The sequence below is a fragment of the Manis javanica genome, chromosome 13 (genome assembly GCF_040802235.1).
Source record: "Manis javanica isolate MJ-LG chromosome 13, MJ_LKY, whole genome shotgun sequence".
Lineage (NCBI taxonomy): Eukaryota > Metazoa > Chordata > Mammalia > Pholidota > Manidae > Manis > Manis javanica.
Window position 1 is genome coordinate 2,828,752 of NC_133168.1, and position 16,909 is coordinate 2,845,660.

A 16,909-nucleotide genomic window follows, 5' to 3' on the forward strand; every position below is an offset into this window, starting at 1 on the left:
GTGCCTAGGGTGCCACCCAGCTGGAGACTCTCTGCTGCCCTCTAGCAGTGCAGAGCTTCCCACATCCCAAGGACACCGCCTGCTGAAGGGTGTGGGCTGCGACGCAGGCCTCCCTTCTGCAACCTGGCCACTTTGCAGCCAGGTCATTCCCGTCCACGTCAGCAGGAACTGGCTAGTGAGGAGGGCGGGCAGGCGCTGGCTGGCTGGAGACCCAAGAATTCTTGATTTTGAAAGACCCTGACAGTTCCTCTCTCTAATTTGGAAACAAAGTTTTAATAGCTTTACTTATTATATAGAAGCATTTTTAAAAACACTTTAGTTATGCACATTTATCAACTCTTACCAGTTTCTCTCCCGTGATTCATATAGATGTAAAGCTTCTAAATGCCTGCTTGACTATCTCCAATGTGATTGGATTATAAATCAAAGCAAATTATTTCATCCTATTAGATGATTGCTGTTTAATGTTATACCCTCAGGATTCCTAACCTGAGGATTCCTATACAATTCCTATATACCTCAGGATTCCTAAACAATTATTTTTGTTATCTACTATTTCTAATCTTGTTACTTCTACGCTTTAGACTCTTGGATGTCTTCAATGGGTATTATCAAAAGATTTAATTTACAGGTTGAGATACTTTTTGATACAGCGATGAAGCATGTTATTTACTTTTAAATACAATGTACTTTTTAAACTATAAAAGACATTTTATGTGTGCTTCTATTATGTATTAAGCAAAATAGAATCCAATTGCTGTATATCTGGGACCCATCTTTGCCACTTATCTAGTGTCTGATCTTGGTCAAAATCGTCTTCAAACCTTCTTTTACCCACTAAATGGGAATAGTGTTAATTCAGATTTTTAAGAACTTAGGTAATAATGAATGTGGAAGTGCCACCACATAGTTAGCTCCCGGGAAGTATGGGATTCCATTCCCCTCCTTGCTTCCTTTTTATCCCTAAACTCAGAGAGTCTTTATTGAAAATTTCCTGAACTTGACCTTTTTAATAAGGCTGGGTAAACTGTTTATCTCTTGTGTAGCTTCTCAAAACAGCTGGAAAGGACAACTGAAAGCAAGCATTTAGCATGGTGAAATGTGGCACTAGAGAGACCTGGCCTCTCATCGAACCCAGATTCATGCTGCATTTGTGACGGCACCGGCCCAGAGCACGAATCTGAAGTCGAAAGCATGAAAACAGGAAATATTTACATTTCTTTAAGGTACTTTTATCTCAACAGAGAGCCCGTTTCTTAGTTTTCCAGACTCTTGCTTTCTGGTATTGTGAAGGCAGAAGTTTGATTTGGCAGGTCCTAGTTGGGACTTTGACATCTCCCTGGGTTCTGTGGCTGTGGACCAGCCTCTGACCTCAAGCGGCCACCTCGTAAGTGCACTTGGGCCTCTTGTGAGCGGCTCTGTCCCAGCAAAGTCCTACCATAAGGAAAGCAGCCCGAGGTGCGCGCCCCCCACCCCCACCCCCGACAGCTCAGAAGCAGGACAGCTCATTGTATCTGAGCACGACCACCAGGGACACAACCTCAGGCAGACATCGCCATGCAGGCGTCAAAGGTTTTTCCTGTGTGTTATTTGAACCAGCCTTACTTGAGCAAAATGTCATGTGACAGTGAATAAGAGACCTACATGTTTAAAATTACTGTAATTCTGTCTGATGGTCACTATGTAGGTATGTTGGCCTATATTATCTTTCTGTGAAAAAGGAAATCCCATCAAAAGGAAATGTCCATTGTTGTTCTTCCTTTTATATATAATAACTCCTCAGTAAAAATTGTACATACGTAGTTGATGCAGTAAGAATATCTAAATCTCATTTACTCTGACTACATTCATTCACTTCACACCAACTCTACAAATCTGACATCTGAAAAAATGCTGATTCGAATATGGTTATCAAACCAGTTTCTTGATATCTTATAACTGTACATCAATCTTCCCTTTGTGATACATACATGGCAAGCTGATGGAAATGAAGGGAGGGACTTTGTTTCATTTGTAACCAAGTTCACAATTGTTAATGATTTAATGTTCAGGGAATCAAATTTCTGGTAAATTTAGGAATCAAATTATTAACTTATGCCTTGATTAACTTATGGTATTTCTAGGGACTATAAGTTAATTGTTTCTTGGTTATCTGAATGTTCTAATCTTTTTATAGCAATTGTGTATTACTTGCATAATTTAAATTGTAGAAATTATGAATAATAAAATATATTAATCACAATAAGGAAAATATAATGAACAAAACTGAATCTGTAATCATTGGAGATCCTGCAAAAATTATTCTGAAGTAGAGCTATACTGACTTATCTATATATTTATATCCACATATAGATACATTATACATGCTGTCCCTGGACTGCAAGCTTCTTGAGGATGGGCTGTTTATTAGTCTTCATATCTATAGTGCTTCATGGAGAATCTGACCCACAGTAGAACCTGAATAAATGTTGGTTGTGTGAGTAGATGAGGATGGAATACAAACCAAAAAAAGTTAATTGAGAGTCAGATAAAGGTTTCTCAATGTCAGTGTAAGCATTTGAGACCAAGAAACTGTTACGCTCATTTGCTTGTGTTTCTTTCTTAACGACTTTATTGAGATTTATTTATTTATTGAGATTATTTTTACCTATCATAAAATTAGCCCATTTCAAGCATACAATTCAGTGATTTTTAATTACTGTGAGCAGCACAACCACGATGACCCAGTCTCAGGGCATTCTCCTGCGCACCGGCAGGCCGCCCCTCCTGCCCGCTGGCAGCTCCCTCCCAGCCCGCGCCACCCCTCGCCCACACCTCCTGTACCCGCACTCGTGCTGTGTGGTCTCTGGTGTCCCCCTCCCTTCAGTCGGCTTATTGTTCTCTGGGGTTCACCTGTCATAGTTCCTTTTTATTGCAAATAGCATTCATTGTAGGTACATATCTACTCATTCGCTTTTAAATTTCAGAAAGAACATGCAACTGCTTAATAAATGCAACAGATAAATGTGATTCCTTTCATTTAAAAAAAAATCTGTTGGAAATTAGAATGTCCTAAGTAATTTAAAATGCATTAAGATGCCTAAGACAAAGTCCAACCTGGTCAAGACAACAGACAAGTAAGCAGCCATACAATTCAGAGAATTAGTGCTATGTTGTAATGTAAGTAAGGTAACATTAGGCTAAAGAGGAAAGGCTTTGTGGGAGTAGCTGAGAAAGCTTCTTTCTCAACGAAGCCATACTGAACTGGATATGTCCAATTTAATAGGCAGGCAGTGGGAGGTGACGAAATTCCCTTTGAAGGGAATAGTATTTCTAAATACACGCAAGTGGAAAGTGCATATTTTATTCGAGAAATGGGAAATTGCCCTGTGCCAATGAAATGAAGCCTGAAAGGGGATATTCGGGTAGGAGAAGGGGCTAGAAATACTGCTTGGTACCAAAAAGGTGCACCATAAATGCTAGGCTACAGAGCTCATCGTGATTCTGTGAGTTGCAAGACTCTATAAGTTGCATTTAAGGAGAAGTATTTCAGTTCTTTTCTTATGTTCAAGTTAGGCAGGCTAGAGAAAGGTGGAAAAGAAAGAGAAAAATACCAGAAGAGAGAAAGATTCCGCAAATATCTGTCGCACACCTAGATCGGATGCTGGCGTTTCAGCAGCGGCGCAACAAGAAAGCGCTTGCTTTCACGGAGCCCCGTCTAGTGAGGGGGGCGGGCAGCAAAGCATCAAACAAGCAGCTCTCGGGAGCCCAGTGGCGTCAGGCAAGAAGTGCGCAGAGTGAACAGGACATGAAGGGGCAAAGGACGTGGGCTGTTAAAAATGGGTTGAAATTATTGAACAGAGATGCAGAAGTAGTGAGGGACCCAAGCCGTGCACACGTCTGGGAGAGCGCGCGGCGGCCTCCGAGGAGCCTGCTGGGGTCTGGGAGGCAGGGAGGCCCTGGGGTGTGTCTGCCTTGAATTTTAGAAGGATATTCGTGAACGTGTGTGTGTGTTTCCTGTCACACGGGTGTGGCCCTGTATGTAGGATTAATCCCGCCCGTAGGAATCCCGGGCCCTGGGGCAGATAGACGTGTTTGTAGTTTCCCCGCCAGCCTGTCGGTGTCCATCAGGCCCTCATCCCACCGGCCATGTGTGGAGGCCCGTCGCTTCACAGCCTCACCGACACTTGGTGAAGCTTTGGAGAACTTTTTTAACACTCAGAAGCCCCCAAATCAAGATGTGATGTCAGCAGGGCCGCCTTCCTTCTGGAGGCTCTAGGCAGGACTGCGTCTGTCTCCCCGTCTTCTCTGACCTGCGCCTTTATCCTTGGCACCCGGACAGCCCGGGGTCCCCCAGCCTCCGCCGCCCTCCTCCCAGAAGGGTCCTGTGACTGCCTCGGGCCCGTCTGTCACCCGGGGGTGGGCCTGGCATCCTGAGTGTGATTGCATCTGTGACGTCCCTTACACGTAAGGTGACGGTCCCACGCTCCAGCCAGGCGCGGGGGACACGCGACTACTTCTCATCACCTTGCGTCCATCCGCTCGCGGTGCCTGGGCTCTGCAGTGCTTCGCTTTGTCGTTTCTGCCGTTTGGCGTTGATCCTGGTAAATGACGTGAAATGCATATCCGTGTTTTGGGTTTTTTTTTTTTTCTCCAGATGGCTGTTTGGGTGTGCTAGCACCATTTACTGAAAAGTCCAGCTTTTCACTAAAATACAGTGAGTTCCTGCAACTAGTTTGACTTGACGATATTTTATCCAGTTATCTATTTCTCTCAAAAGTATACTCTTTTTTTTAATTACTGAAGCTTTGTAGTGTTATAATACCCGGTAGGACTAGATATCTATCACTGTCACATCTGCCACCCACCACTCACCCCCTGCCCCCTCCCCACACATACTCTCTTCTTTTTCATGTTTTACCTGCCTATTGTTTGTTCTTTAGAATTGGCTTGCCTGGTTTCAGGGGGCAAAAAGGTCTTTTTAATCTACTGGGGTAAACTTTTATGAGGTTGGATCTTACTGTCTTTAAACATGACACATTTTTTTTTTATTCATTCAGTTTCCCTTTTTGTTCCTTCAGGAGTATTTTGCATTTTGTTCATATTAATTTTGCACATTACTAAGTTTATTCCCAGCTCTTTAATCTTTCTTTTCATAGATACAATGAAAGAAAATACCCTCTTTATAATACTTCCTGATTATTTTTATGCATGAAAGCTGTGGCTAATACATTTATTATATTGGTTGTAAATTATATTAATTTTATAGGCTGATACCTTACTGGATTATCTTCTTGTTTATAGGAGTTTTCTATTTAAGTCTCTCACTTTTTTCCAATATACACTTATATTGTCTTCAAACAGTGATAGTTAAACTCTACCTTTTCGATTTTTATACGTCTGTCCTTCTAATTAGCAGCGGTTTTGTGTCTCTTGTTCCTGACTTTAGCAAGAAAAGCTTATGTATTTCCTTATAAAGTATTTGCTGACTTTCAGGTTGACACACTGAGACACACAAACACGCAAACACACATATCATATGAAAGAAATGCACGTCTTATTTTATTCAGGGCTTTTTCCCATCAAAAATAGAAGTTGAATTTTGTCAAATGCTTCTTTAGTATATGTGGAAAGATAACATGGCTTTTATCTTAGGTTTATTAATATGACGCATTAACTTGGCACATTTTAAAAGTACATCCTCGGGTTCCTAAAATTAAATACGTTATTGTTTGTGCCTGTTTTGTAAAGCAGTTTATGCATTGTTTGTCCCCTGGGTAGCTCTTTTAATTATTACATAATGCAGTGTTACACATTTGTAACTGTTGCTGTAAGTGGAGCTTTCTTTTTGTTTAAGGGCGTAATAAAGCGAATCTGAGAATTCGATCTGACCAGTGGACCAAAGATCCCTTTCAGCGTGGTGAAAGAACTGGGGCTAAATCTGAGCTCTCCTGTTAATGGCCCCTGTTTAAGTTTTCTTATTATTTTTTACTTTATCCTCCAATGATGGAAGGAGGATTACCATGTGGGCAGCAGGAAGTACAGGCAGTCAGTCCTTCTGGGAGGTCCTGTTAGCTTCGGGTTTCAAAGAAACCCCATAGGATGGATGAACAGCGCTCTGTGCGTGCCCTCGAGAGCCTGCCCGCTGCGGCTGCGGTTCCTCGTGCCTGTTGAGCACCTCAGGTGGGCAGGTGGGTGGGTGAGGTGCTCTAAGGGTAAAACACACACTGATTTTGGAAAGTTGGAATTAAAAAAAGAAGATAAAATATCTCAACAATTTTATATAGATTATATATTGAAATATTTTGGATATATTGAGATAGATAAAATACATCATTAGGATAAATTTCACCTGGTTTTTTAACTTTTTACTATAGCTACTAGCAAATCTTCATTTGCTACATGGCCTATGTTATATTTTTATTGGATATCACTGGTCTAAAGGCAGTAGGAGTGTGTATACTTACACGTACTATAATGATTTTCATAATTTTAAAAGATGAAATTAAATAAACTACAGTTATATCCTCCTTTTTCTCCTTGTTTCTTCTTATGGGAATAAGCTTTGGTGAATAAATAGCCTGATCACACTCCATTATGATGGGCCGCCTCCTCTGCGGCTTTTCTCTTTGACCGTTTCTAAGAGAACGTGGTTTGTCCGTTATGCCCTTGACGTTTCCACGCAAGGTAAAGGCAGTGCACTTCTTGTGCCTGGGACCAGCCGCAGCGCTCAGGAGCTGACGCGAGGGTGTGAGGGGGTTGTAAGGAGGTCCAAGTTTCTGATTTTGCCTTATCCTCCAAATAATATTTTAATGGAAGCCTCCCAGCTCAGAATGAAATTTGCTTCAGCATTTGTTTCATTTTTTTCCCTACTGCCCCAAAAAAGCAGTTCCCACTCCCTTGGTTCTTTTTAGATAAAGCCGAGTTTCCGCACCTTTTAGCTCTGTCTTGCTACAATAGTCCGAGTGTTTTGCATAGTTCATTTCTTCACTCTTTTATTTTTCAAAAACCAGAACAATTAACTTATTCCTAATGCCTTTTTTTATCTTGGCTCTTGTTGCATTTTTTAGAAAAATTGTATTACCGATGATATTGGTATAGCGACTTGGAAGGAGCAAGCTTTTCTCTCCCACGGTGCCTTGCTAGCAAAGAGCTGCCGGGCTGCAATGGAACTAGCAAAGCATGGTGCTGAGGTCCAGGACATGGCCTTCCAGTATGGGGAGCACATGGCCATGAGTCATAAGGTATTTGCGCATTTTCTTTCTCCAGTCCTTAAACAGCTAAGACGGGACACGGAAAACCTTTTACCACTTAATAAGCTGCTTTTATATCTCAAAAAATGCTTATTGTGTGCCTAAAATCTGGCAGCCAGAGATGGTGATTGTTGTATAATATAAACCGTTTGAGTGGTGACTCCTGTGCAATTTGCTAGAAAGCTCCAGCTTGCTTAAACCATATTTGTGGTGTTCGTCCTTCCTTACCACCTGAAAGGGTTCTTGAGAGAACTCTTGCAAATTATTAAACATTCACAGAATGAAAGAATACTTACGTTTTTGTTACAGTTCCTGTATGGTTCCTTATGTAAAACAAATTGTGGAAAGTTAATGAAATTTAGAAATATACTGATTCAAATTGAAAGCTTTAATTCTAATAACTGGTTCTTTTGAATGGGCATACTGAGATACAAAATAACCCCAGATTAGCTGTTATACTGTTACCTCTATGTATATGTAATTTTAAAATTCCATTTAATACATATTTCTCAAATGTAACTTAAATATCTCATAAGGGGGAAAATATATACATATATAATATCTCCAGATGAGCTTTTTATGTTATTTATTAAATCTTGTATTTGTTTATTAAGCAATTGTATTTATCAAAACTTTACCTAAATCCTTGCCTTTAACTTAAAAAGTGGAAAAAAAAAAAAAGGCTGCTGCCAAATAAAAAAGGAATGTGCTAGGGAAAAATTATTTTAAAGAATTTTAAAGATTTATTGTTAATCATACAAACTGTTTGCTTATTAAATTATACCTAAAAACTGCATGCTTTTATTTTTCATTGCGTGAACTGGTGCTTTCTGAATATGAGTGAAATGTACTCATATGTGTGCATTTCACTGATTTTAACATTTTGAATTCTCCTTTTTAGATACATTCTGATCTCCAGCCTTTTGTTAGAGAAAAGACCAGCGACTATATGACTTTCAATCTAAATTCAGCTCCTGTAATCTTACACCAGGAGTTTCTTGGAAGAGATTTGTGGATTAAGCAGATCAGAGAGGTAAAATGAAATTACTCCTGTTTAAGGTACCAGTAGTATTTAGTCAATTTTAGAACATAATTCGTATGTCCTGATTATCTAAGACCATAGATCAGCCATATTCATGTAACAGGTAAAATTCTCACTTTATAGTCTGCACTTTTAAAGGGTAAAAATGTTAGTTAAAAGTTATTGCAATACTGTGTTTTTTTGTTATCTGAGTTCTTAGAATACTGCAACACAAAGCTAGTGCCTGTGGTGAATGCTAATTAGCTTAGATGATTTTTTTTCCTAAAGCCTTTGAGAAACCGGGCTTTGGTAACAGCACCACCCTTTAACTGACAGCAATTTCCCATCTGGAGACTTAAGCACAAGCTGCAGAATTCCAGGAGCTCCGTCTGTCAGCTCACTGGGTTATTTTAAAACAAACTTGGACCCTGAATATGGCATTATCAAGAAAAAAAAGCATGGGCAAGTGGGAAGGATAGAGGGGCTTGAATTGCGTCGATTACCCCCTCTTTGGTGGGAGGGAAGGTATAGAAGGTGAGAGGGAGCTATTTTGGTTTGCATTTAATCCAGAAACTCTGGTCAAAAAGTTCTTGCCCTTTCATCCAAAGCTTCATGGAATTTCTTTTAAGTTCATGCTTCTGACTGATTGGGTTCATCTGAGGCTCTGGACCTGGGGAACCAGGCACAACTGAGGGTGGGGGTAGCCGCCAAACTTAAAGCAGAGGGAGCCGAAGTGATATCTGCATTTGGAAAGGTCAAATTTTCCCTCTCCCAGCCCGCTTCCCTTCTTGGCTTTCAAAATGCTGGCAGTCAGCTTAAAATCCCTCATATTCACCAGGCAGAAACCAAGAGGATTCCTTTTCGGGGTGACCGTCAAACCCAGGAGAAAAGATGCACAGAGGGGGGTGTCTGGGCCGCCCCCCAGCAAGCGCGCCCTGTGCCTGACCAACACTCGGGCGCCGAGCTGACAGGCCGCAGAACGTCGTCCGGAGCAGAGCGTCTAACTGAAGTAGGAGGGAGTATCAGTGGGGCCCTGGGCTTTGAGCAGAGCCCCTGCCGTGGAGGACGGGCCAAAAGCAAGCCGAGGAGAAGGGAACTTGGAGGGAACGGACAATGCGAGGACAGAAAGAGACCAGACGTGCTGTGAGCGGTGCGTTCAGGGAGAAAAGGTGTCACACCCGTGAAGTTAGAACAGGTGATACATAAAAGGGGACAACCCAAGAATAAATGAGTTTATAAAACATGAAACATGAGAGCAGGTTTCTTTTTAAAAATCAGAAGAATGGGAGGGACAAATGAGAACATCTCATGGGAAATTGAGCAAAAAGACAGCAGAGAACAGAACAAAATAAGAAAATTTGAGAACCACTTGAACAGGTCCTATATACCTTTTATGAGTCCAGAAACAGAAAACTGAAAATGAAGGTGAGAAAATTAGCAATCTTTTTAAAAGAAAAATTCTGAGAATTGAAGGACCTATTTCCGAATTAAAATGATACCCTACACCATGAATTTTAAAAGACACACAACAAGTCACATCATTATCAAATTTTGAAACAATGGGGGTAAAGAAGAGATCCTAATACCTCCAGGAAGAAAAAGAAAAACTTTCATGCAAAGGGTCAGGAGTCAGGATGGCCTTTCAGCACTCAACTGCACGCTGTTGACTTCAAGACAATGAGTGATACCTTCAACACTGGGAAAAAAAATTGTTTCCAACTCAGAACTTTATACCTGTCGTATTATCAAGTGTGAAGGGAAGAGGGATACACAACAATAAGAACAATAATGCCAACACCGAGAGTACCTACTGTGTGCTGGGCACACTTCTAAGGGGGAATCGGAGGCACAGAGATGAACTAACTTGTGCCCAGTCACACAACTAAGCAAGTGTGGGGCCAGGATTCAAACCCAGGCAGCCTGCCCGCAGGGCCCGCGTCCTTAAGTAACATGCTGCCCTGTCTGTCATCCAGGCAAGTCCCAGGCTGATGGCTGTGTGTCCAGTCTGGACTGGGACCAGGGGACAGAGATCTTCGGGAGAATACCTCTCAGGAGAAAAATGGAACCAATGTGCTGGACCATATGGAGAATTTAAAGACCAACTAATGATGGGTACACAGAAAACTAAGAGTTCCCATTACTATTGCTGCGTAACAAATTACCCTACAAGTTAGCTGCCTGAAGTGACCGTTTTATTATGATCATGCATGTTGTGGGTCAGGAATTTGGACAGCACACAGAGGAGATGGCTGTTCCGTGATGTCTGGGTCCTCAGCTGGGAAGAACCACAGGGTGGAGGCGATTCAGCAATGCTGGAGACGGGACTCTTCCGGAGACCCCACTCACACCTGGCGCCTCGGCTGGGGCGTCGGGCAGCTCAGGCTGCTGACCAACCCGAGCATGTCACACGCGGCCCCTCTGTGTAGCTTGGCTTCCTCATAGCGTGGCAGCCTCAGAGCGTTCCCACTTCGTACATGCTCACTCAGGACCCCATCACAGGTGTTCCAGCAAACAGGGCAGAGGCTGCTTCCTCTGTGACCCCGCAGAGGTCACACAGCCATTTCCATGACCCCCCATCAAAACACTCACAAGCCCAGGCAGAATTAAGGACAGGGGCTGCAGACCTCACCTATCAGTGGGAAGGGTATCGAAGAATCTGGGGGCCACACCAAACATACAGAGCAAGTGAGGCAGTTATTAGCTATAGTGAAAATATTTGAAATGTGTAATCATAATACACTGCATGGCTTTTGACTTACACCAAAAAGTGTACCAATGGGAGGAGGGTAGGGGGGGTTAAGTATGTTTCATTATATAAGAAATGTAATTATTCATTTCATGGTAGGATCAATAGATAATGTCTAAAATTTTTAAATCATGGAAGAGCAATATTGAAGGTAAACAACAAAGAAACAGCTCAAGAGAGGGACGTGGGATGAGTACTAGGCTGTTTTGTTAGAAGTCTTACATTATTTGACTTTTTAGATACTGTACATGCTTGTTTTTATTTTAAAACTTTTAGTTTAAAATTTTATGTACTTCACTGTAGTAATCCTATTTCTAATAATCTAGCCCAAGAAAAGTACCAGAAATATGGACAAAGACACATTAAAATATGTACTCAAATACCAATTCTAAAAGGCAGAAAGTGAAAATTGACCCATTTAAAAATAAGGAAAGGTTAAATGATGTATAGTACAATAAAGTATCACACGACTACTGAATATTGTATTTGTATTTGTGTGTTTTTGACAGCTGAACCAAAAATATATATACAGATGGTGTTAGTAGCTCTAATTGGGTTATATTAGATACATTGCAGATTTACATTTTGGTTGAAAAGATCCAGCTAAATATGTTGAATGAAAGCTACCAACTTTCCCTTGGCTGCATATACACACACATATATGAGTAGCATAGATACGAATTTTCAAGAAGCTTTACACAAAAGGGACGTATTTAACTCTGAGTTTCTTTGCAAGTATACAAAGTCATAAATACAGACAACGTGAGAGTCCAGGATTTCCCAAACAGCGGGGGAAATATTCCCAAATCATTGTCTGCAACTTGATCTTAGATTCAAAGGGACATCCCTTCTGAATAGTCTATACGTTAGGCGGTAACTCAAGTAAACCGGATAGATTCGTCCAGAGACCAGTAAGCCCTGCCGAGCCGCCGCGGTCTGCGAGCAGACGGGGTCCCGCCCGCCCCCCTCCCTGCCCCCCCGCCCGGATCCCCTGCGGTCCTCCCTAAACCCTCATCCCTCAGGAAAAGCCTGCAGCGCATCGCCCACCTGTGGGGCCCGCCCGGGCTGGGTTCTCTCCCGTGCCTTCAGGCCCTTCCATCTGCAGGTCTGAGTCAGGAACAGGGCCGCCCGCGAAGAGAAGGGGTGGATTCATCGCAAACAGTGTGAAACAAGTTAGTTTCGGTCATGCACGGGGAAACATCTTCAGGTGGAAGACTCCTTACTTGAGTTTTTTTTAATCTTCTAAATGGCAACGTACTCAGAATTAGGGAAAACACTTTGCATGACGCTTGAGCGGGACAGACAGTCTGTCCTGAATCTCGGGGAGGTTGCTTATTAATCCTGAAAATAGTTCCCATCTCTCTTTCCAATTTTTCATGGTATTTACCTCCACTGCATTTTTGTGATGCTTGCCTCCCCAAGGTTTTGGATTTTGCTATATTGCAAGTTCCTTTGGGATACGAGTGAATTCACCTTTGGACGCCCCATAGGCCCTGGCAGAATGATTGACCTGGGGTGGTCAGTCATCCAGTTAACATTGTGGGCAAGTGTGTGTAGTACGGCCATCACAGGGTCCGGCTGTTGGGTGGCAGCCCGGTTTTGTTAAGTAGAGTCAAGCTGGTATAACAAACAGCCCACAGAGGACCAGGATTTGGGGGACGTGGATTCTGGTTCAGGCTCTGCTAGCATCTGTATGACCTTAATCACCTTCTTTTATGTCCTTGTTACTATTTTCTGTAAAATGATGGTATTGAACTAGATCATTTCCGAGATCCCTTTCAGCTCTCAAATAAATCTAGAAATAGGTCTCTTAGGTAAGAAATGCATTATAAGAAAAATATTTATCTCTATTAGAAGTTTAATACTAGTTTTGACACTGAGAAATAGAAAAGTCTTGCTCCCAATAATGGAAGTCACCTATGATTTCTTATTATCACATGTAAAATTACTTGCTCTGCTCAGACAGGTTTCTATCCCATCTGTCCTTTTGATTTCCTGCCTTGGGAGAGTGAGAATTAATGGCTAGACAAGGAAGGGAGGAGGAAATCACATCATTAGTGCCCGTTCCACATCGCTGTGTAGCCGGGAGGAAGACAGCCTCCTCCCCATTTCACAAAATCTTAAGCCTAGAAAGCACTCTTCTGTCACACCCCTGGGCACACACACACACCATGCCTTTTCACAAGAGGCAGTTAAGAGCACTAGGCCAGACATGAAATAGCTAAAAAATATTTGTTGAGCGATGTCTCCATACTAAATTCTATAGTTCCCCCCTATCTTAATTTTAAATTTAAAATTGTAGCTGCTAAAAAATAATGATCAGGTGAAAATACTGATAATAAATGGGTGATTCAGGCTGGGGAGGTGAAGTCATTACTCTGGTATCATTTTGGTTCCTAATAAACTGAAGTGGAATCCTTCAGAGAACCACAGAGCCCTGCCTGTCGGGGAGTCCTGGGCTTTGGCAGGTCAGCAAGCCTTATTTTAATGATCCTTCTTGTTTTCTGCTGCCATTGTAAGTCACCTGAAGAAACAAGAATCATGATTATGTTTTCCTGGCTATTTCCGAAAATACTGAAATGTCACTTAGGCTTATGACATTCTGACACTGTCATAACCAGCCATAAAATACTCTAAGTGACATTATCAATGCTAAGTTATAACTCACTTGTCCCCATATATCCTAATATTACTTCTTATTCAAAAAGTGAAGCAAAGGTTTCTAGGCAAGCTGTTATGCATGAACATAACACATGTATATTCTTAAAAGAAAAAAGTGCACGTTCAGAGAGCCGTCTTTAAGGCCACGTTATAGTCTTCTAGTTATCTAAGTTACTTTGAGTTGTTTCAGAGGGAATAATGGTGACGTCCTCCCCCCAGAGGGTGCACCGTGCAGGCATTTGAGGGGACTGTATGTGAGACCCTGCAGACTCTGAGATGTCTCTAGATGTCTCCTAAATTAAAATTTCTTAAGGTTTTCTGTTGCACTTAAGGGAACAAAGCGCTTGACTACAGGAGGCAGAAGGAGTCAGTTGCCTGAAGGTTGTCTGTGGCCTTGGAAAGAGGGGATAGAAAAGGACACAAAAAGAAGGAATACTGTAGTCGTGTCATTTGGGGAGCTCAGAGGAAGAGGGGTCCAAGCTGAGAAAGTCAACAAAGGCTTGTGCAGTAGCTGGTACCTGGGACAGACCGTGAAGAGCTTAACAGCAAAGATGGGAATGGGGGGTTTCCTAGGCAATGGAAACCATGAAAAAGGTGCACAGATAGGCAAGTAGACCATGAATTCAAAGGAAAAAAAGTGTTATAATTTAGATGCAGTGTGAAAAATGTGGGGTAGAATAGGGACATAGGAAGAACTGCTTGGAAGTAGTACATAACATACATAATGTATTTAAATTATATGTAATGTATTTAAAGACTTTGGTTCAAGCCAAACATTTACATGAATGTTCAGATAAACAATATTTACAGTAGCCAAAAAAATGGAAATAACCCAATTTCCATCAAATAATGAACAGAAAATGTGATATATCCATACAATGGAATATTATCCAGCCACAAAAAAGAATAAAGTATTGATTCATGCTACAACATGACCAAAATGTTCCAGAACTAGACAGTAGTGATGGTTGCACAACATTGGGAATGTACTAAATGCACTAAATTATGAGGAATTTTATGTTATGTGACTTTTACCACAATTAAAAAAAAAAAGACTTTGGGATATTTGCCTGAGGAAAATGAACTGGAGTCACAAGTCCTGAAACAGACTTTAAACCCTTTTAAACCAGGTAATGTCAAGGTCTGAAATGTGTTTTAGGGAGGTGTATCTGGCTACATTATGGGTCTTAAGGGACAAGGAAATACCAGAGAAAAAGAGATGCATTAGGAAGTTTTAGGAACCTTTTGGTAAGTGCAGGAGAAAAGTCCCTTTCAGAGTGTTGGCAACAAGAACATGAAGGTAAGTAGGTTAGACATAAAACTCATTTCAGAGAAAAGATAATTAGGACCTGGAAATGGACTTGATGTGGGAAGCTGGCAGGTGTGTACTGGGGAGGGGCAGTCAGAGCAAAAACCAGGGTTTTGAACTTGGATAACAGGAAGAATTGTGTTCCCGGTAGAAATAGGAAAGTTAAATGGAAAAAGTGGTGTGAGTTTTGTTTTTGACATGGTACACTTGAGGTGCTCCATCAGTTGATGGTGCCCGCCTTGGGGCTCCACCCCTGGGGGGGGACAGCTCAGCTCTGTCTCAGACTGATTTCCCTGCTCATGACTTCTCTGGGGTCTGGGTAGAGTCTCTTCTCTTGATCAAACTGTGCGATTTTAAATTTCATGTGTCTTCCAGTTTCCAAGAGCATAGCAAGAAAAATGGTTTGCAAAGGGATAACAGGACTTCTGGACAGAGAAAGACCTACTGTGTAGATGATGCAAGCCCTCCCCTTCTTGTAGCCGGGCCCCCATGTCCTCTGCACCTGTCTGTTGCTTGCTCTCTTCCCAGTGAACCAAAGGAAGGGAATACGAGAAGGTTAATTCCATAGACCACATTTGCCTCCACAGATTAGCTCTGCCAGGTAAAAGGAATGGTGAAGTCAGGGACGCACGCAGCCCCGTTCTGCATGAGGACCTCCTGGCAGGCGCCTTCTGTGCTCTGATCAGCGCCAGCAGGACTGGTCAAGGTAACAAAGAAGAGCGTGCCCTGTTCCTTTATGTTCTGCTAACTTCCACCTCTGTAGTGAGAGAGGCGGCAATACAAGGCCTACTTCCTCTCAAACCAACACTCAACTGGCTGCTTCAACTGCTGGACTAACAGAGCTGGGACATTTCTGATTGTGATTTTTCTTTTAAATCCCCATACACCCAAACCATTCTGGGATGAGGTTGGAGGTGTCTTTCCCCCCTTCCTCTGACCCCCAGCAAACCTCCTTTTTATATGTAAACTAACCCCATCTCTCAATACTGATAGAAATGCAGAGTTTATTTTCAGAAGACCTGGTTTCCCTAAAGAAACCAATGATGGTGCTATGAGTGCTGAGGCAGAAGACCTTTAAAATGTCATTATTTTTGCAGCCACCAATGTAATCTTTTAATCCAATAGGATCATTAATGGGCAGTCAATTAAGACAACTGGGTGAACGGTTAGTAGGGAACCGACTATTCATACGGCCTCAAAGCACCCCCACCGATTATGTCCTAAATGCAAAGGGAAGCAGTGAGCAGACGTACGTAGCCTCCCCGGTGATGAGACACCCATACTGTGTCACTCCTGACGTGATAGGCAGTGTACAACATCACTTATATAGTTTTCTTGCCAGAAGTGTTTTGATCCTAATCTAAACACGAAAAAACCAATCAGACAAATCCAGGATAAGGGACATCCTTCAGGGTGACTGACCTGAACTCTTAAAAAATGCCAATATGATGAACAGCAGAAAAAGCGGAGGTGTGAGGAGTGTTGTGGGATTAAAGAGGTTAAAACTTTATGATTTTTAATTTCATCTTGACATGGGATCGGAACAGCTCTGAAGGACACTGTTAGTTGGACTTGGATATTTTGAATATGGACTTTATATCTTTAATATTACAGGAAGCGTTTAAAACGCGTTGGGTGTGATCGTGGGTTTGTGGGTATGTAGGGCATCGTCGTTCCTTGGAGGCAGGTGCTGAAGTAGTCGGGATGAGGCATCACGATGCGTCCGGCTGACTCTCACAGAGTGTGTACTGGGACATCTGCAGAGAAGACAAGGACAGCACATGAGCAACTGGTTGACCCAGGAGGGGGACGAATGAGGGCTCGTTGTGTTCTTTCAGCAGGAAAATTTGAAGAGAAAGGTAGTTTTCCTTTAAGGCTTGAAGGTTTATAAAGAGAATCTTTAAAAAGAAAAAAAAAAAGACTGTTATTCCAAAATACAG

The 16,909-nt window shown here is 42.0% G+C and overlaps 1 protein-coding gene across 2 annotated transcripts in view; it reads left to right on the forward strand.

Moving 5' to 3' along the window:
- The window catches only part of PDSS2 (decaprenyl diphosphate synthase subunit 2), a 190,628-nt gene that overhangs the window by 144,771 nt on the left and 28,948 nt on the right, over positions 1-16,909 (forward strand). For both annotated transcript variants that reach the window (XM_037012284.2, XM_037012283.2), the window contains 2 exons: positions 7,050-7,223; positions 8,134-8,265. In XM_037012284.2, coding sequence (XP_036868179.1) covers positions 7,050-7,223; positions 8,134-8,265 — 306 coding nt within the window. The remainder of the gene's footprint in view (positions 1-7,049; positions 7,224-8,133; positions 8,266-16,909) is intronic.